General features: G+C 48.1%; 2 protein-coding genes across 3 annotated transcripts in view; one reads left to right on the forward strand and one right to left on the reverse strand.

The window, feature by feature from the left end:
- CEPT1 (choline/ethanolamine phosphotransferase 1) overlaps window positions 1-843 on the reverse strand; it is a 33,898-nt gene extending 33,055 nt beyond the window's left edge. For both annotated transcript variants that reach the window (XM_066565404.1, XM_066565405.1), the window contains exon 1: window positions 789-843. The gene's annotated coding sequence lies outside the window, so the exon portion shown is untranslated. The remainder of the gene's footprint in view (window positions 1-788) is intronic.
- A 26-nt stretch (window positions 844-869) lies between these two features.
- Window positions 870-18,401, forward strand: DRAM2 (DNA damage regulated autophagy modulator 2). The gene is made up of 9 exons (XM_066565408.1): window positions 870-913; window positions 5,632-5,723; window positions 9,163-9,320; window positions 10,274-10,341; window positions 10,890-11,029; window positions 13,218-13,395; window positions 16,740-16,822; window positions 17,519-17,611; window positions 18,087-18,401. Exons 3-9 carry the CDS (start codon window positions 9,190-9,192, stop codon window positions 18,192-18,194), a joined length of 801 nt encoding a protein of 266 aa, XP_066421505.1. The 5' UTR covers window positions 870-913; window positions 5,632-5,723; window positions 9,163-9,189; the 3' UTR covers window positions 18,195-18,401.
- Window positions 18,402-19,378: the final 977 nt, after the last annotated feature.

Below are 19,378 nucleotides of genomic sequence, written 5' to 3' on the forward strand. Positions count from 1 at the left end.
ACTCCACAAGAAGTAGAGAAGCAGCACAGAAAGGAGACTCAAAATAAGAGTTTGCTGTTTATCTGTAGGAGACAACCATGGGGAAAAAAAAAAAAAGAAAAAAAAGAAAACCCGGTTGAAGGCCAGCAAATAAAGCCGAGAAAGGAAGAAGACAGAGAGCTCTAAAGCCATCTGCACTGCACGGGTAGAGAAAACTGAGCAAATCAAAGGTCATCACTGGCCTAAGAACAAGTGATCTGAGCTCCACTCTCCACTCCCTCAGCAAGGCAAATTCCAGCAGTGAAAAGCCACCTCAGGCAACCCCGTCAGAGGGAGGAGAAGAGAAAGTGGCAGGGCCTTCGCTGTGTTCGATAAGCTCGGGAGGAAGCCGAGCTGCACCTCTACAATGGCCAGGAGACCAGAATTAGTCACCGCGGAGGTCCCTGTGGGCGTTGCCCTGGATGACCAGAAAAATGACTCCCAGTGCATTAAACGGGGCTTTTCCCTCATCCTGAGGGAACGAGCCGGGGAAAAACAGCCTAGGAGCATCTCATTCTCCAAAACAAACGCCCGACCCGGCTGCCTCGGGACTCGCCCGGGCCTGGCACACACCCGGCCGGGGAGGGGCCCAGGGCACCCCCGGCCCAGCCGGCGCTTCGCCCCCGCCCACGGCGCCGCCCCGGCTCCCCCCGGACCCCGGCCCGGCCCCACCTCGGGGCCCTCCCCGCTCCCCCATGCGCCCTCAGCCCCCGCCCGGCCGGGGCCCCGCGCAGACCCCGCTGCCGCCACCAGAGTACCCCCAGCACTACCTCCGCTCCCCGCACCGGGCGGCGCTGCTTTTACGCCTCTTTTGCGACGGCCGGAAAGGAGGCGGTGGCAGCGCGCGCCGGGGGCGGGGCCGGGGCAGTGCGGGGACGGCGCGGGAGCGGCTAAGGTGAAGGAGCGGGGGGAGCGGGGGGGGACCCAAACAGCGAACTCGCGTCGTTGTCACCCCTGCCACCCCCTCAGAGAACCAACAACCTCCCCTTCACTCCCCCCCAGCTACCTTTGTCACCCCCCAGCGACCATCCCCCGACCTCTTAGCGACCGCCCGGTGTTTCTGTCACTTCCTATTACCCCCTCCGAGATCCTCTGTCACCCCCTCAGGGACCCCTGTTCATCCCCCTCAGCGACCTTCACCTTCCGATGTCGCTGTCACCACGTCAGAGACCCCCTTGGAAACGGAGGGTCATCCCCTCAGAGATCCCCCATCCTCAGTGACGCCATGGCCTCTCTGTCATCACCGCCTCAGTGGCCCCCCGGTGTCCCCTGACCCCCTCCATGTCACCCCCACCCTACTGCAGCCCCCACCGGGTGCCCTGCAATCCCCACTGCCCTTCGGGACCCCCAGAAACCTCAGCTGTCCTCTCTCCCTCTCCTGACAAATCCCCCTCATCCCCTTTGTGCCTCCCTGTCAGCCCCAGTGATCCCCCCCCACCACATCCCCAGTGAACCCCCATCACTTCCAGTAACTCCTCTGCCCCGAGGACCCCACTGAGCTTCTGCCCCTTCATCTCTCTGTCTTCAGCCTCCCGTTTCTCCCCTTTATTCTCTTTTCCTCCTTTCCTAAACCTCCCTCCATCCTGGTTCCTTTTCCCTTCCCTCTCTGATTGCCCCCAGCGCCCCCACTCCCACAGTGACCTTGCAGTGACTCCAGTTCCAGCTGTCCCCTGGGAATCTCTGGCTCTGCCCCGAGGACTCAGCTCAGGCAAGTGGGATTGGCCAGTGCCGTGACACGGAGCTCCTGGATCAGCCGGAGCACCCAGCCACTGTCACCGTGTGCCGGGTGTCCCAAGCAGGCTTGGGGACATCCTGTGTCACGGTGTCCTGGCACTGTTTGGGTTGGCTCCAGGCCTTGCTGTGTCTTCCCAGCCAGGGAACAGGAACAGGGCCAGAACATGGAGACCCCCTGGAAGCTGCCCTCCAGGACTGAAAGATTTCATGGCAACTTTTTTGGTGTCTGTACTGGGAAAACACCCAAAATGAGTCACCTGTCATTACCCTGCAGCAGGGACAGCAGAGGTGACACATTTCCTACTTCCTGACGTCAGCACTTTGAGGATCAGTGACCTTTACCCGTGGCTTATCAGTAGGACCTAACCTGTGCAGGCTGTTCAGACACAGCCCCATCCAGCCTCTGTTTGTTTAGGAAGGCACAGACAAATTCCTCTGCCCTCCCCTCAGCACTGTCCACTGGACAGTTTGCTGGAGACAAAAGGAAGTGTCCCTAGGTAGTGCTTTATCACTGCCTGTCTGGCTGCAGAGCAGGGAAGAGGCAGGTTGACAACCCAGGGATCATTTGTAATTCAGGAATTTCCCTTTTCCCCACGTAATTCAACCATCTTTGCAGCTTTGTCATTCCAGGTAACATGAACTTCCTGCCCTTGATGGTCTTGCCCACCTTTCATTTTCCTTTGGAGATTCTAGTCCACATGCTCCAGCCTGGGTAGGGTGTGGCTGCATTCTTGCACTGGGAGAAACATTTCCAGAGGGTTAAAATCTCCTTTGCTTTTGAAACTCTTTCTTCACTTGCCCTTGATATTGGAAACAATCTGTCATACTCAAACTGGAGCTTAAAAAAAAAAAAACCCTTAGAACCTTAAAGTGCCTGAAGATCGGAATAGATGTTTAAGAAAATCATGTTGAAGAAAATCATAGTTATATGGAAAATTGAGGCTGGCCATTGCTGTTGTATAATCTGCTTGCAAAGGAGCTTATGAAAAAACGAGTTTGAGTGTATATTTTCCTTCTCCCTGTTGAAAACAATGGGATAGGACAAGGTGTTGATAATAATTTATCTCAGGACCTTGCATCTGGCACATGACAGTTCCTTTCTGCCTCCTGGTGTTTGGAGGTGCCTCTTTCTGTGCCCAGACAGAGCCTGGGAGCTGGCAGGGATGCAGGGCAGCTGCACAGCAGGAAGCTGGGACAGCCTGGAGTACACCCTGCCCTGACTGTGCCCAGGGATTTGCAGAGTGAAGCCTGTGTTGGAGATGTGCAGTCTGCACCAGAACAGTGGGAAAACTGACTTGATTCCACTGTAAAATATTTAATGAGGAGAGAGATGGAGGGAGAAAAGAACTCAGGGTAGATCAGACTGACATAAGAGAATTTAAAGGAGGAGAAAATTATAAAACTCTTTTTAGTGTAAGGAGTGTTAGTGAGAGGGTTTCTGCTGGGAAAGGCAAGAAGGGCAGAGCCCAATTGGTGCCATCAGGATGATCCTCCTGAGGGGCTGCAGATTCCTCCTGAGGGACAGCTCTGATCTTTGCTCTCTGTGAGCGGGGACAGGATGCAAGGGAATGGCTGGAGCTGTGTCAGGGCAGGGTCAGGCTAGAGATCAGGAAAGGTTCTTCCCCCAGAGGGTGCTGGCACTGCCCAGGCTCCCCAGGGAATGGGCACGGCCCTGAGGCTGCCAGAGCTCCAGGAGAGTTTGGGCAGCACTGCCAGGGATGCCCAGGGTGGGATTGTTGGGGGGTCTGTGCAGGGCAGGGGTTGGACTGGTGTGACCGTGTTCACAGGGGTCCGAGGATGAGGGAGGAGACGAGGATCTGACTCCATGTTTCAGAAGGCCTGATTTATTATTTTATGGTATATATTATATTAAAACTATACTAAAATAATAGAAGAAAGGATTTCATCAGAAGGCTGGCTAAGAATAGAAAAAGAAGGAATGAATAACAAAGGCTTGTGTCTCGGACAGAGAGTCCAAGCCAGCTGACTGTGATTGGCCATTAATTAGAAACAACCACATGAGACCAATCCCAGATGTACCTGTTGCCTTCCACAGCAGCAGATAACCATTGGTTACATTTTGTTCCTGAGGCCTCTCAGCTTCTCAAGAGGAAACATCCTAAGGAAAAGATTTTTCATAAGAGATGTCTGTGACAGACTGGATGATCTTTGTGGGTCCCTTCCAGCTCAGGAAATTCCATGATTCCACCAGCCTGCACATACACTCTCAGTAAGAAGCTGTGCCTAAGTAGTGCTCTGTGGTGTGACTGAAGGCGCTCTTTGTGCCAGACCACATGAAAATGATGATAAGTCATGTGCAGGGCTCAGCTCTGGGCTCAGTGACAGCTCAGGGTACAGAGATTCCCAGTCCTAACAGAGTGAGGGCTTCTCTGCCGCCCAGCTTGCCTTGGAGCAGACAGTGCTGATGAGCTGCCTTTATTTTGCATGAAGGGCAGGATGCAGGGAGAAGTTGGGAATAGCTGTTCTGCTTTACTAAGCTTTTCCTAGCCCAGGTAAATCAGTCTGCACAGGCACATAAATACCATCAGCAGGTAGAGAATCTGCATTGTCTGTGACCTTCATCCCCACAGAGCTTCAGCCCCTCTGCATCCCCAAGGCAGTGCCTCAAACCTGTGGGAGGAGAAGTCAGGAGTTATGGAATGTCTGATTAAATGGACAGGCAGGATCCATGGCTGAGGCCAACAGTGGGAGAGTCAACAAGACCAATGCAATGTTCTGCCCTTGGGTCACAACAATCCCGTGGAATGCTCCAAGCAGGGGAAGGAGTAGCTGGAAAGCTGGGAAAGGATCTGGTAGTTCTGGTGACAGTGGCTGGACATGAGCCCAGGTGGGCAAGTAGGCCAGTGGCATCTGGGCTGTCACAGCCATGGTGTGTCCAGGAGGCCCAGCGTGGTTCCCTGTGCTGGCACTGCTGGGGCAGCTCCAGTCCTGGGGACAGCTCTGGGCCCCTCCTGACAAGAGAGACACTGAGGGGCTGGGGTGTGTCCAGGGAAGGGAACTGAGATGGGGAAGGGTCTGGAGCACTGGGAGCAGCTGAGGGAGCTGGGAAAGGGGCTCAGCTTCAAGAAAAGGAGGCTCAGGGGGGCCCTTCTGGCTCTGCACAACTCCTGACAGGAGGGGGCAGCCAGGGGAGGTCGGGCTCTGTTGCCAGGCAACAAGGGCAAGGACAAGAGGAAATGGCTTCAAACTGCACCAGAGGAAGTTCAGGTTGGATATTGGGAAAAATTTCTTCCTGGAGTATGTTGTCCAGCACTGGCACAGGCTGTCCAAGGCAGAGGTGGAGTCACCATCCCTGGAGGGATTTAAAAGCTGTGGATTTGGCACCTGAGGATGTGGTTTAGTGGTGGCCTTGGCAGTGCCAGAGGAATAGTAAGACTTGATGATCTCAGAGGCCTTTTCCAGCTTAAATGGTCCTATGATACTCAGGTTGCTCCAGCCCCTCTCCAGCCATGTATTTAGCATTGCACCAACAGGACATTGGGATGTGTGTCCACAATGAAATGGGAAGTCTCCATGTTCTGTTCCCTTTCTTAGGTGAAAGCCATGGTCTTATGCACTGGTTTTAGTTGCATTCACTTCATCTCTTGAAAGCTCTTCAGTTCAAATTAAATGGTTGTGTAGACAACTCCTAAAATCAAAGAGCCTTAAACACCAGTTTTTCTTCATTTCTACCTCCCCACCACACACAAGCTTCACTCCTTAACCTGCTTGGAATGCAGGAAATACACTGTGGGGCAAGCCAACAGTCAAACCTGTGTCCAGTCCGCAGCACTGACTAACAGAAGGTGCTAAGAAGAATAAACATGGCAAGAGGTACAGAAGAACCTCACATCTTGCTTTTTTTCCTTTATATCTCAGAGTGAGAAAAATGACACGAACGTGGAGCTTCAGCAGAAAAATGACCTTGGATTCCCCTTAAGTGACATGTCCTCTGATGCCCTTTTTCTCAGGTATGTAGAATGTGGTTGGTTGGGTGGTTGGTTGGTTTGTTTGCAGGGGAAAGTATGTTAGCTCAGAAATAAAATTAAGGCGCTATGAATATTTAAATGTGAAATGAAAAGTATATTCAGACTGACTGGTTGGAGCTGGGAATTACATACCCAGGAACATAACATTTATAACAGAGAATGTCATGCAAAATCCTCATTTATCTTTCAAATTCCCAATTTGCTCATACTAGAGGTGGGATTGTGAGGTTACAGTCATTACTGCTGGCAGTCTTAAAATCATGATCAGATGGCAAACCTTATATTTAGCTTAAAAATGGGCAAGAGATCAGGCAACTTGAATTCTGTCAATCTGTTCTTATTCACTACATATCCTGTTAGACACCTGTACCTGTCACCAACCAGCTTTCTCACAAGCAGCTGAACCTTCACCTTTACAAGGCTGTAGTTGTCTATTCTGTGCAAGGGTTGTGAAGGTTGACTAGCTCTGATCTCTTGCAAGATTCACCCACTTTTGTTCCAACTTTTTTCTGGCCATGAGACTTTCTAGTCTTGGTGCTTCCTCTTTCTTCCTTTCTCTTCCTCCTTTCTTTCAGCCTCTCCACCCCAGGCCATGCCCTTCTAAAATCTCTCAATACTTCCTTCTTTCAACATTATTTTGCTTTTCTCACATACAGATCTTTGCCTGGATGCCCCTGGATGTTCACTCTCCATTATTTGCTCTTCACCTTTATCCTTTTTCATCTTCCATTTACAGTCTCCAGTTTTAACCATGTTGAAACGCTTTTTCTCCTCTTCTCTCCAGTGACCATCAGGAAACAGTTTTTCCCTGTGAGGGTGACTGGCACTGGTGATCCCAGGCTCCCCAGAAAGGTTGTGATATCTCCATCCTTGGGGTGTCATCCTGCACTACTGGCTCTGGTGGCCCTGCTTGAGTAGGGGGATGGCCCAGGTGACTCCCAGAGCTCCTTCCCCACCTCAGCCATTCTGGGAGGCTGAAACAGCTCTGGTTGTGTTTCAAGCTAGTTGCTAATTACTTTGCTTTTGCAGCAAGAGTAGGGAGGAGTCACAGTTCTCTCTGTGTGAGCACACTAGGGTGGCCCTTTGTCTTGGTTTGAAAAGACAGGTGTCTGCTAAGGAAGGCAGAAGCCTCCCCTGAATGGAAAATGTAAACCCCCTCCCTCCAAATTATAATTTTGAAATTAAGGGGGCTCTCAGGCAAAGATAGGGGAGCAGGAATAACAGTTCTTTATTAGGGAAGAAAATAAAAATAAAATTAACAATGCAGTAATACAAAACAACAAGAACAGTGTCAGAACAGGGTCAGGGGTCCTGTGGGTCAGGGAGGTGGCAGCAGCCCCATTCAGTGGTGGCTCAGCCCTCCTGCAGTGGCAGGTGTGATTCTGTTGAAGCAGGGATCCTGTAGAAGGGTGTAGTCTTCCTCTCAAGATCCATGGGTGGTGTAGATGGGCCTGGTCTTCCTCTGGGAATGCAGTGGGGAAAAGGCTGCTCCTCTGGGAATGCAGTGGGGAAAAGGCTGCTCCTCTGGGAATGCAGTGGAAAAGGCTGCCTCTGGCCTTCCAGATCTCTGATTCTATCCAGGTAGGAATGCTTGGCTCCTTCCTCTGGGCAGAGCTTCTCCCAGTGGGATGATGGAATTTTATCAATCATGCAGTGACACTCAATGGCCTCATTAACAGCACATACCTCCTGGAGGGAGGATGGGTTGTGAAAGAGATGAAGAAAAACTGCCCAATTAACAGAAGATAACTCCTCCATCAGATAGGAATAGAATACACCCCCCATTTCCAACCTAAGATACCCTTCTTGCTCTTAGAGAACTGGGTTGAGACACAGATTTGCTGTCAGGCTAAGATTTAGGGAACTGGACAGTGTGAGTACAGAGTCACAATTTCACTGTACTGCACGTGGATCTTTTCCTCTCACCTGTAAAACAGCAACTGCTGTGAGCAACCCTTGAGTGTGAGGGTTGTGGTTGGTAGCAGTGAACTCAGATAGCTGAGAGGTCGTGAATCCAGGCTCGATGGAGCTCAGCAACCTGCTCTAGTGAAAGATGCCCCTGCCCTGTTAATATCATCTTGTTATTATTGATATTACAAGCCATGGGAAAGTTCTGATTCACTCTCCAGAAAAGAATTGGGTTTATGTTCTCAAAACTTCGTCAGTGGTATCTTCCAAAAGTTAACTTCATAGCATAGAATAAATAGATCTAAACATTACTTCATTTTTTTAAATCTAAACTATGAAGGGTTTTTATATTTTCACTGATATTTCATCCTAAACATTGATAAATTTAAAGAACAAACTAATTTTGAAAAATTGTTGCTGAATGGCAAAGTCATTTTCTGTCCCACTCTGTGAGGTACCTCAGTACAGGTACCTCAGTACAGTGGTCTCTACAGTGCCCAGTCTCCTTGGCAGTACCCAAATCTAGGCAGGATGGGAGATGTGGGGAAATTGAGCTGTTTGCTCAACATTAACACAGTGAGCCCAGGAAACTCCCCCAGTGCTTTGAGAGAGCCCATCAGCATATTATGGAGGGACAACAAAATGAGACTGTGAGACAAAGAGGACTCAGAGTAGAAAATAAAACATATGTGTGTGCAACTAATGGCAGGGTTAGTGGGATTTTGGGATTTTCCTCCCTGTGAGGGTGGTGAGGCTCTAGCACAGGTTGCCCTGAGAAGCTGGGGCTGCCCCATTCTTGGAAGTGTCCGAGGCCAGGTTGGGCAGGGCTTGGAGCACCCTGGGATAGTGGAAGGTGTCCCTGCCATGGCAGAGGGTTGAACAAGGTGGAGTTTAAAATCCCTTCCAGCCCTGGGACTCTATAACAGATGTCGAGTCACAGAGTCTGACAGGGAATAATCGAGGGCAGGTATTAAAGTAATTTTGGGTCATTTCCTCCACATGTACCCAGCTAAGTGTTAATAGAAGCTGGAGGCTCCACCACGGCCACCATCAGTTGCAGTGTCAGTGCAGAGACACGTTCTCTGTCAGCTCACTCTACTGACCTGCTGTTGTGACACAAGGCTGAGAAGAAAATGGAGTCACTTATTCACAGTGACCCACTTGACCCTTTTCTGGCAGCAAAAAATCCAAGCCACATAGTAAAATGACAGTATTGGTTTCTAATGATACTCTAAGAATTTCAGAATTAACATTTCCAGATTTAATTCTGCTTATTTATGATTTCTTCTGTGAAGTCAGTGTTCACTTTGGGTTTGCAGGAGGGGAATGAGATATATCAAACTGCTGTATGGGAAGCAGCCTGCCTCAAGGAAAGCAAAACTTCAGAGACCTCATAGTAAAATCCTAGATAACCTTTGAGAATCTCAGTAAACCCTTGAGAACTCAGTAAATTTGAGAATCTCAGTAAATGTTTGAGAACTCTTAGTAAACCTTTGCATTTGGTTCTTCCCAGTGTCTGGAGGCAGAAGTCAGCCCTGGGATGTGGTGGTTCCAGCAAGGCCTCTCGTTCCTGCCCGTGGCACTGGTTGTGTGGTCAGCAGCATCGTTCATCTTTTCCTACATTACTGCAATTGTCCTGCACCACGTTGACCCTTTGGTGCCCTACATCAGGTCAGTGATGTCCACCTGTGACAGAGCACTGAAATGACTGCACTCCTGTGAATTCTTCCCAACTCCAGACTTAAATAGCAGTTCTTACCCAGCAGCTCCAGTTCTAAAGTTACTCTTTAGAGCCATTATAGATGTAGTTATAGGTGATATTAAACTGACAGAGGGGAAATTCAGGTTAAATGTTAGGAAGAAATTCCTTCCCTGTGTGGGTGGTGAATCCTGGCACACTTTGCCCAGAGATACTGTTGCTGTCCCATGCCTGGAAGTGTGCAAGGCCAGGTTGGACTGGGCTTGGAGCAACCTGGGCTAGTGGAAGATGTCCCTGCTTGGAATGAGGTGATTGAGATGAGCTTTAAGGTCCTTCCCAACCCAACCCATTCTGGGATTTATGTGTTACTCTATTTAAAGGTCTCTGGTTTTGTGCCAAACTCTTAAGCTTTGGCTCTGTGAGCATACCTTTAAAATGATGATGAACTGGGGGTGCCTCACCACATCCCTGGGGTGCTTCACCACATCCCTGCTCAGAGTGAAACCACTTGCTGCCACCAGGTTTGTTGCACCAGAAAATCCATACTAAAATCTACATTGCCAACTTTATTCTGTCAAGGCTGATAGATATAACTCAAGCTTTGCTCTTTCAGTTTTCCATGTTCTTTATTTTTCCAGTTTTTATCCTTTTTATTCACCTTTTATGGCATCAAGATCAATATGAAAGGAACAGTTACTCTGAGCATGATCATTCCCTGCGCCAGGGAGAGCTTGTCTTTACCATGGTGATTTCTACAGCTCTAAAACCAGCACAGCATAGTTTGAGTAATGAAAAATTCAGTGAAAATCATCTGGGAGGCACTTTTTTACATGTCCTTTGTAGACTGAAATAAGTAAAGTTGTGTTGGAAGTATTTTTAACATAAATAATATAGGATATGTTATCACTCCATTTATCTTTTCCAGTGATACAGGGACAATACCGCCTGAAAGATGCTTATTTGGGATCATGTTAAATGTTTCAACCTTCTTGGGTGAGTACAGAAACTGTCCTTGGTGAGCTGCAGGCAGTTCTGGAATGCATCAGCTTTAAAAAAGTTCACTTCCTTCTCAAGATCATTAAACAGCCCAGAATTCTCACTCAAAAACTAAATACTGAGCAATAAATCTCACTTCTCTTAAGCAATTCAAAGTGTGTGTCAGGGATGTTATCCATTAATTGCCAGTATGGCAATTGCAGATTCCAGAAGGACAAAAAATGCATTCAAAAAAACAAACAGAAAAGTAAAGCAATAAAAATGCAAATTCAAGGCAGTCACCTTACCTGTGCTGCAACAATGGAGGCAGGGAAAACAACCTAATATGGCTTTTAAATGAAATAGATAGAAAAATCTATTAATTTGACTAGTTTGCCATTATATTATTTCAATTTTCATTTCCAGCCTTTCACCTTTCCTATTTCACTGTGCCCTAAAAAAATTCCTGTATTTTAAAAGTTGCCTCTGACCCTCAGCATCTTCCCAGGTAAACAGGGACACTGGTCCCCAGCAGGAATCTTACTGCCTGTGGCTGTCTTTGGCAGGGATGGCCACCATGTACGTCCGGTACAAGCAAGTGTCTGCCCTGAGCCCAGAAAAACCCAAGATCCTCAGGCTGAATAAGCTGGGCCTCACACTGGGATGGATGAGCTGCTTTGGACTCTGCATTATTGCAAATTTCCAGGTTTGTGCTCTGCCTGCACTGCTCTGGCCCTGCCAGAGCTGTGTCTGTTCTGAGATACCCGATGTCACACCTGATAAACTGCAGAGTTACAGAAAGCAACTTTCCATGGCAAACTGCTTCTTTGTGAAATTCTCTACAGAGAACAGTTAAAAAATATAAGGTTTGACTTTTAATTTGTTATTTATTCCTTATTTGCTTTGGGACTTGTGAGCAGCTGTTCGTGACATTTCAAAACATTCATAACCACCAAGCATTGCAGAAGCCACACTTGGATCTCCTTCCAGGCAGGTTGAAAGCCTGAGATCCAGATTGAAAACCCACAACTGTGGCTCAGGAAAATCAGGAATCAAGTAGTATAAAAGGTATCAAAAACTTGTTACAACTAGAAGTAAAGCCAACAAAACCACCCAACCCCACAAGCCCAGCTCTGGAAAAACTGCCCTCTTGGGTAGTTCAAGGAACCTCTTGAAGGTTCCTTCAAACCTTCTCAAATTCTTGAAAATTCTGCAACATTAATTTTTCTGATTTTCTCCATCCCAGGTCTCTTTTTTTTTTTCTACCCAATACTTTCCACTCCAAAAAAACCAAATCTGGTATTCTCACTCATCACACCATGAGCAGCTCCCCTTCATTGGCTTTATTTGCCAGGTGATTGTATAATTGCCAGCCTTATCACATTAATTACTTGATGGATTTTGGGGCTCTGTTGTGGTGCCTGTAGCCACCACAGGCTATAGGGTCACCTCAGGCTCGTGCTGGATTAGGGACAGGGAAAACAAAAGAGGAAAAGCTCTTGGGAAGCTCCACCTTTTCCCTAGCACAGCTCCTCAAGAGCTTTAGCACCCCCTGTCTTAGAAACCTCAGCACTCTCATTCTAGCATTTTTTCTTTTGGAGGCCTCAATCTATTTACTATTTTCTAGAGCCCTCAGAGGTCCCAGCCTCCCATTCTGCACTTCCACACAAGAAGAATCTTCCAGGGTCTGCTCAACTCCGTTATTTCCCTCCACTGCCCTCAAGAAAGGGTTTTTCTACTTTATTTGTATTTCACAACAGTCAAAACCCTGTAGGTGCATGTTAATCTGGTAACAGTTTGTGTCTCGTTTGATCTTGAGCAAAACAAAAGTTGGAAGTGATGCACTTGCATATTGCCCTGAAATCCACTGGTGATTGAAGACCCCAAAGTGTGAAAATAGAGAATTTCTCTCTGCTGACACCTCCCTGCACAGTACATGATTTTGGAGCACACACCTTTGCACCCTGCTTATTTCTTAAATAGAAATTCTCACTGTAGATGCAGCACTTAAAATTCGTTTGTGCACAGAAAGTGCACAAGGAAAAGCTTGATCTTAAGAGTTACTCAGTAAGATACACAGAGAACCTCATGTTTTAGGCAGGAAACATCTGCGTGATTGGGGTGCAGGAGGCTGCCAGGCCGTGCCTTGTGCAACAAGTCAGATGACACTTTTTGTTCCCTGTCTCTGGCTCATGTGCTAAGCTGGGCATGAGAGTAAAGGGGTGAGCACACCTGGGTTTTCACACACATATATTTTAATAATAAATTTTTACTTGGGTTGGATTTTTTGGAATATCTTCTGGTTTTAGTTATTTTTGCTATTTGACACTTGGTCCTCCTGGTGGTGTTTTTAAGTATTGCTGCTTGATTGAACCTTGTTCCTTCAGAGTATTCCAAGGTACTAAATTGACAAACAATCTTTATTCAAACCAGAGTTCATTCAGAGAAATGCAAAACCTCATTATTTTTAATCCAAAATTGGGTGCTAGAATCGTGTTGTGTCTGTCCTGTATTATATAATCTTTCATAGATGCACAGGTTCCTGTGGTAGAAATGTTGTCACTCCCACTCCCTGCCCACCTGCAGGGATTCTCTCACCCAATTTCTGTGATATTGTCTGTTTATGAGAAGAGCCCTCACAAATTCCTGTACTGAAGGTGCAGCTGTGACCTGTAACTTCACCACAAGAACTTAACAAAAGCAGAAATTCCAGAGGCTGGCAGGTTCTGGCTTCCAGACATCTTACAATGGTGCTTCCAAAAAAGTCTCCTGAGGACTGGCACAATCCAGAACTGCTTAGTTCAGAATGGGAGGAGGTCACTGAGGGGTGGATGCCAGAGGTTTACAAAAGAAGATGAAACCAGGTTTTCACATGCAGCACTTTCTTTCTGTAGAAATGCATCCTGTACTACATCCACGTGCTGGGAGCCTGCCTGACCTTCGGGGTGGGGTCCATTTACATGCTGGTTCAGACCATCCTGTCCTACCTGATGCAGCCAGAAGTTCACAGCAAAGACATCTTCTGGGCCCGCTTGGCTGTGTTCCTGTGGAGCTGTTCCAGCATCCTGAGCAGTATCCTTTGTCTGGGCACTGGCACCAAAACCCAACAGTCTCCACAGGATTTACACCTACTTGAGCTGAACCACCACCACATGCCACAAGAATCCTTGATTGTACACCCCATAGTGTGCCCTGTTCTGTATTCCAACCTGGGAATTTCAGGGAAAATGGTTAATCCCTTTAATACTTTTAATATTCCCCCCTGGATGTTTTAAAAAAAAAAAAAAAAAAGAGGGACAGTTACTACCCTTTCTCCTCCCCTTTCCTACTGCACACCAGAGACTGAAAACAGGAAAAATAGGAGTTTATCCCCAAGAGGTCTGACTAAATTAAGAAATATGGGGCCAAAGGGAAGTGTGCTTAAAGGATGGGTGGTTTCACTGCAGGGAAAAAACAGGTAAGATATAAAAGTGTGTTCCTGAGGACAAAAATGGTGCAGAGTGTTAGAGTTGAATACAACTGAAAAAGAAGCCCAGAATGTAGCACAAGAGGAAAACAGACCATGTGGAGCAGGGCTGCCTGTGCCAGCTGGGTCTGGAACAGGGATGATGTGCTGGCACTTGCCAGGGAGACAAGTCTGGAGCACATTTCAAGGGTGAGTCAGGGGGGGACTTTGACCTCTGATCTCCTCCTTGCCCATCCTGCAGTTCAAAAGACAAGATATTTCTGACTGGCATTCCCTACCACCTTCCCTCAGCATCAGACTCCATCACCCCCTTTAGCTCTGAATTCCAAGTGCTGGAAGCAGCTGTGGGGTTTAGAGAAAGAGAGAAACACAAAATGGTTTGTGTTGAAGGGACCTTCTAGCGCTGCCCCCTCTCAGTGGGAACCCATTCCCATTTAGCCATATATTTATATAACAAATGTGAGCAAACTCACTCAGAAATAGAGGCCTTTTCCTCTCCCCAATCATTGAAACAGTCAGGAAACTCCACCAGAACAGTTCTCCTGCTCACTACAATGGACTTGGAAACTGGATTTAAAAATTAAACTCAGTTGTTGTGTCAAACAGGACAACAACACCAAACTTCCTGAATTCCAGAGACACAAGTTGCAAAACCCATTGCTTAGACACTGTCTCTCTGCAGCTGTAGCCAGGCCACTGATTTAATCCCCACCAATCCCATGTATTTCCAGGCTGGCAGCCAATACCAACACTAAACCCTATGTCCCATTTCCCAAGGTTGGAGCATCTCACTGGGCTCCCATCCCTGCTGCTGCAGGATTATAGAATCTGTAGGAGTCAGAGGAACAGGGACAGTGGGGCACAGGCTTGTTATCCATCATGAAGAACCTTCACCTGCTGAGGGGCCTTGGCAGACAGCAAGGAAATCATCTGAGAAACTTTGAGAATTGTTGTATTTAACAGAAATTTTTGGTATTAGCAAACAAGATTTTCAGCTTTGAATAGGGAGGAACCAAATGGGTGAAACTAAAATATGTTCTATGAACAATATGATCTGCTGCAAGTTATGTTCCTCTTACAGATGCCAAAAGCCCACAAACCTCAGATTTATAGAGGTTTTTGTGCCAATGTAGTCTAACCAAAATTATAGGGAAGTTGTAGAAGTAATGATGTGTACATATATAACAATGAAAGAGAAAGAAAGGGGAAATTATTGTTCTAAATTTACAGCTCATAATGTAATAAGGGAAAGAAAGGGAAAGGGAGAAGTCTGCAGCCTTGGGTTAAATGGTTGTAACAGGTACTGGAAGACAGAAGGAATTGTATTTTGTGTCAGCTCTGTGGTCACAGCAGTGCCCATCCCCTGTGCTGGCACTGCTGGGGCAGCTCCAGTCCTGGGACAGCTCTGGGCCCCTCCTGACAAGAGAGACACTGAGGGGCTGGGGTGTGTCCAGGGAAGGGAACTGAGCTGGGGAAGGGTCTGGAGCACTGGGAGCAGCTGAGGGAGCTGGGAAAGGGGCTCAGCTTCAAGAAAAGGAGGCTCAGGGGGGCCCTTCTGGCTCTGCACAACTCCTGACAGGAGGGGGCAGCCAGGGTGGGGTTGTGCTCTGCTGCTGGGGAGCAAGGGCCAGGACAAGAGGAAATGGCCTCAAGCTGTGCCAAGGGAAGTTCAGGTTGGATATTAGGGAAACTTTCTTCCTAGAAAGGGTGGTCAGGCACTGGCACAGGCTGCTCAGGGCAGTGGTGGAGTCACCATCTCTGGAGAAATTTAAAAGGCATGTGGATGTGGCACTTGGGGGCATGGGTTTGTGGTGGCCTTGGCCTTGGGAAAAATTGGACTCAACCTCAGAGGTCTTTTCCAACCTAAACAATTCTCTGAATCTATGAAAATACTGCTGGTCCTGTGGTGGAGTGTAACAGCAGAACTGCCAGCCCAGAGCAAGGCAGTTGATGACCCCCTGTACTGGGGGGCGGGGGGGAATGGGAACCAGTTATTTTTATATCACAGTGATTAAATTCTTCCCACTGCAGCAGGAACTCCTGCAGATAACAAACAGCTCCTAAAGCTGCCCAGTTCAATTAAGCAGAAAATTTGGTTTCTTTGGTCCAATCAGTAACCAGAGCTCCTAAACCACTCACATCCATTTTTAAATAAGCTTTGGAAGTCTAGGTTCTTAAGGCCATGTTTGTGCTAGGAAGTCCCGCCTTGTTCACCACCAAAATTAATTTTTAACATCAGGAGGCTCTTCATGTTTAATCTCATTAACCACTGAAGAATTTAATATCTTAATCCTATGAAAATCAGGTTGTCTATAAATTAATGATCTGAGTTTTATTTGTTGTGTAGCAAGAGCACTTTTTTGGGTACCTTCCCTCTCTAAGATGTTGAAGAAGGGACATCAAACACTCCAGAAAGATCCAGGTCTTGGATTAAATGGGGGATCATTGTCACATGGGGTGAAATCCAAAGCACTTCTCAAACCTTGACTAAGAGAGAAATAGAAAAGCCAAAAACCCTCTTTGCTGCAGGTGATACAGAATTCCGACCTGTGGCCTACAGCAAGAATGAAAGGTAGTTGAGACATTGACAAGCCATCAGAGGAAGAGATCTAGACTCTTGTTAGGGTGGGAAATACCAGTAAAATGCTCAGTAAGTGTGCACATCTGATCATAGCTTAAACACTTCCATGAGAGTGCTGTGTTTGATCAGAGGAATAATGAGAGGCAGCACACAGAGAACAGAAATAATGGTTTTAGGTTCAAATTAACTTTTTCACGTGACAATAACCAGTGGGTTGGGACAAGCTACAGGTTGAAGGGCACAATATGAACAGTCCTTGGCACCATTACTGCTCCTCAGGCTGAGATCTCATAGCCTCAGCTCAACACAGTCTGCAAGTTCCATGTTCCTCATTCTTGGCTTTGAATCTTCCTTAACCTCTTCCCTCAGTGTTTGTGTCCTCAGTTGTGTTGTACAGTGGCTTGTATGGACAGAATCTGGTGCAGAAGCTGCACTGGGACCCCCAGGAAAGAGTAAGTGATTGGGGGGGGGGGGGGGGAATAGAGACCAAATCCAGCTGGATTTGGAGGGACAGGTGGGAACTTCCTGCAGTTCACAACACAGACTGGAGTGGGAGAGGAGAGAGCTGTGCCAGCAGAACCAGCCAGCAGCTCCTTGGAATTGTGGGATCCCAACTGGGGCGGGTTGGGAGGGACCTTAAAGCCCATCCAGTTCCATCCCCTGCCATGGGCAGGGACATCTCCCACTATCCCAGGTTGCTCCAAGCCCTGTCCAACCTGGCCTTGGACTTCCAAGGAGGGACCATGCACAGCTGCTCTGGGCAAGCTGTGCCAGCACTTGTTGAAGTTCTGATTGCACAAAACTGTTGGATCTTCAAGTGTAACTCTAAATTAATCCCTCCTGCATCTTGAGGAGGGCCTTGAACCTCCCTGCTGTTTGTTAGTTGAGCTCTGGAGTGAGCTTCAGGTTTTGCAGGTGCGTATTAAAAGTGGGCATCATCCCAGTTGAAGCAGGTGTTTTCCTGGTCTTTTTCATTCTTCAGTACTTCATTCTTGGAGATTCCAGATACAATAAGGGATTTTGGTGTCCAGTGGGAATAGTTCTGGATGCAGGATCTCACATGGGATGTCACAAGTCACAAGCCATCCTTGTGCCACTGCAGGCTCCAGAGCAGTTTTCACACAGATTTTTTCCCCTCTGTAACGTAGGGCTACACCCCCCACATCATCAGCACCGTCTCCGAGTGGTCACTGGCATTCTCCTTCCTCAGCTTCTTCCTCACCTACATCCGTGACTTCCAGGTAAAATGAAGTTAACATTCTTTGTTTCTGAATAACCCAGTGTGGTGCTGCAGGGCAGCCTTAGATTTTATGGGATCATGGAATCGTTTTAGTTGGAGAAGACCTTTAAGGTGATGGAGTCCAGCCATTAACCTGGCATGGATCAGTCACCAGGGCTGGAGACCCATGAGCAGCTCTAAGTTACCCCCATAGAGTCTGTCCCTGCTGTGTTACCACAGCTCCAGCATCAGGCTGGCTTTAACTGGCCCTGCCTGACTTAACTTCCAGGCCTGTCACAGCCACAGGGGCCTTCTCCTCCAGGACAAGGCAAATGATGGAGCCAGTCCAGAGCACAGCTAGGAGGCAGGCACATGGTTCTGAGCTGATCTGTTGGTGTTTACAAAAATCTTTGGTGTTTCCTCTGGCCACTGAACTTCCCAGTGCCAACGCAATGAGGGAGCCACTCACAGGGACCTCCTTTGCTTTTCCTCCACAGAAAATCTCCCTGCGAGCCGTGGTCAGCCTGCAGGGCCAGACCCTGCACGAGAGCCCAGGGAGCTTCAAGGCAGAAGAGCAGGCACTGCTTATAGCAGGGAGCATCTGATGGATGGAGAGAACTCAGGAATTTAATAGCAATAACAGCTGTTATTTCTAAACATTTATTTTATATAAAAAATGTATGAAGCGATTGTCTTGTACTTGACATCAAGGGCTTTGCACAGTTTTGCAAATGTTACCAGTACTGTGAATGAGTCTGTAACATTTCTACATTTTCCAATGTCATGAAGGATTAAATGAAGGTTATTAATGAGTTGTGTCTCTTCGTCTCTTCCTCCACACCCAGTTTGACCTCCCTCACCCTCCTCTCTCCAGTGCTCCTCAGGCCAAATCCTTTTGGATGCCTCCACCCTCACCTCTGCTCCCCTTGGGCCCAGAGGGCTGATCCATGCCCTGTAGTTTGGGCCAGATGGAATGGACCCCAAAGCCACCCCATCCTTTGAGCAGCCCATAGGGAAAAACCTCTTCACAGCACAGCCTGCTCTGGAGGTCAAGAGGCAGCTGAGCAGCTCCCTCCTGCTGGAAGGGCAGCCCTGTGCTGGCTCTGGAGAGGAGTGACAGGGAGCAGCAGGAACCACACAGCCATGGAATCCCAGAAGGGTTTGGCTCAGAAGGAACTTTAAAGCCCATCCCATTCCATCCCCTGCCACTTGCAAAGACACCTTCTACTGGACCAGCTTGTTCCAGGCCCTGTCCAACCTGGCCTTCCTTCCCTCCCTCTCCCTGGGAGCTGTTGGAGCTGTCAGGCAGGTTGACCCAGGAATTCTCATGCCAAGCATCCCTGTTACACAGGCGGAAAGTTGGCCAAGGCAGCCCATGTCCTGTTCCCACTGAGCCAAGAGCTGTCCCTTAAACACCCCAGAGCGCGACCCCTGTCCTCGTGTTCTCGACATCCCTGGTGCTCCCTGAGAGCCTCCAACCTAAGCCAGCTGCTCCTTCCTCCAGCTGCTTCCAGCAGCTCCCAGGGTGCTGACAGTCCTTATCCCAGCCCTGTGGAGTGGAGTGTCTGTGTGCTCCAGAGGCCGAGCTCTATGAGCCTCTAAGTGCCAGACACACCAGCTGCTTCTAGGGTCAATCCATAGGGACAACCTCCCACACTCATGCCCAGGGCCAAGTCAGAAGCCTTAAAAACAAATATCTCTAATTCTACCAAAGTACAGCAGACTTAGGGGATATTTGATTGCACACAGACCTACCAAGTACCTCCACAGCTGCCTCTGAGCCCTGCTT

The sequence above is a fragment of the Molothrus aeneus genome, chromosome 24, assembly GCF_037042795.1.
Source record: "Molothrus aeneus isolate 106 chromosome 24, BPBGC_Maene_1.0, whole genome shotgun sequence".
NCBI classification, from domain to species: domain Eukaryota; kingdom Metazoa; phylum Chordata; class Aves; order Passeriformes; family Icteridae; genus Molothrus; species Molothrus aeneus.

Bases quoted from the DNA above. Each gene is read 5' to 3' on its own strand.
- DRAM2 (XM_066565408.1), top strand. From the start codon at position 9,190: ATGTGGTGGTTCCAGCAAGGCCTCTCGTTCCTGCCCGTGGCACTGGTT. The intron at 16,823-17,518 runs GTAAGTGATTGG...TCTGTAACGTAG, and splicing joins ACTGGGACCCCCAGGAAAGA to GGCTACACCCCCCACATCAT. The intron at 17,612-18,086 runs GTAAAATGAAGT...TTTCCTCCACAG, and splicing joins CCTACATCCGTGACTTCCAG to AAAATCTCCCTGCGAGCCGT.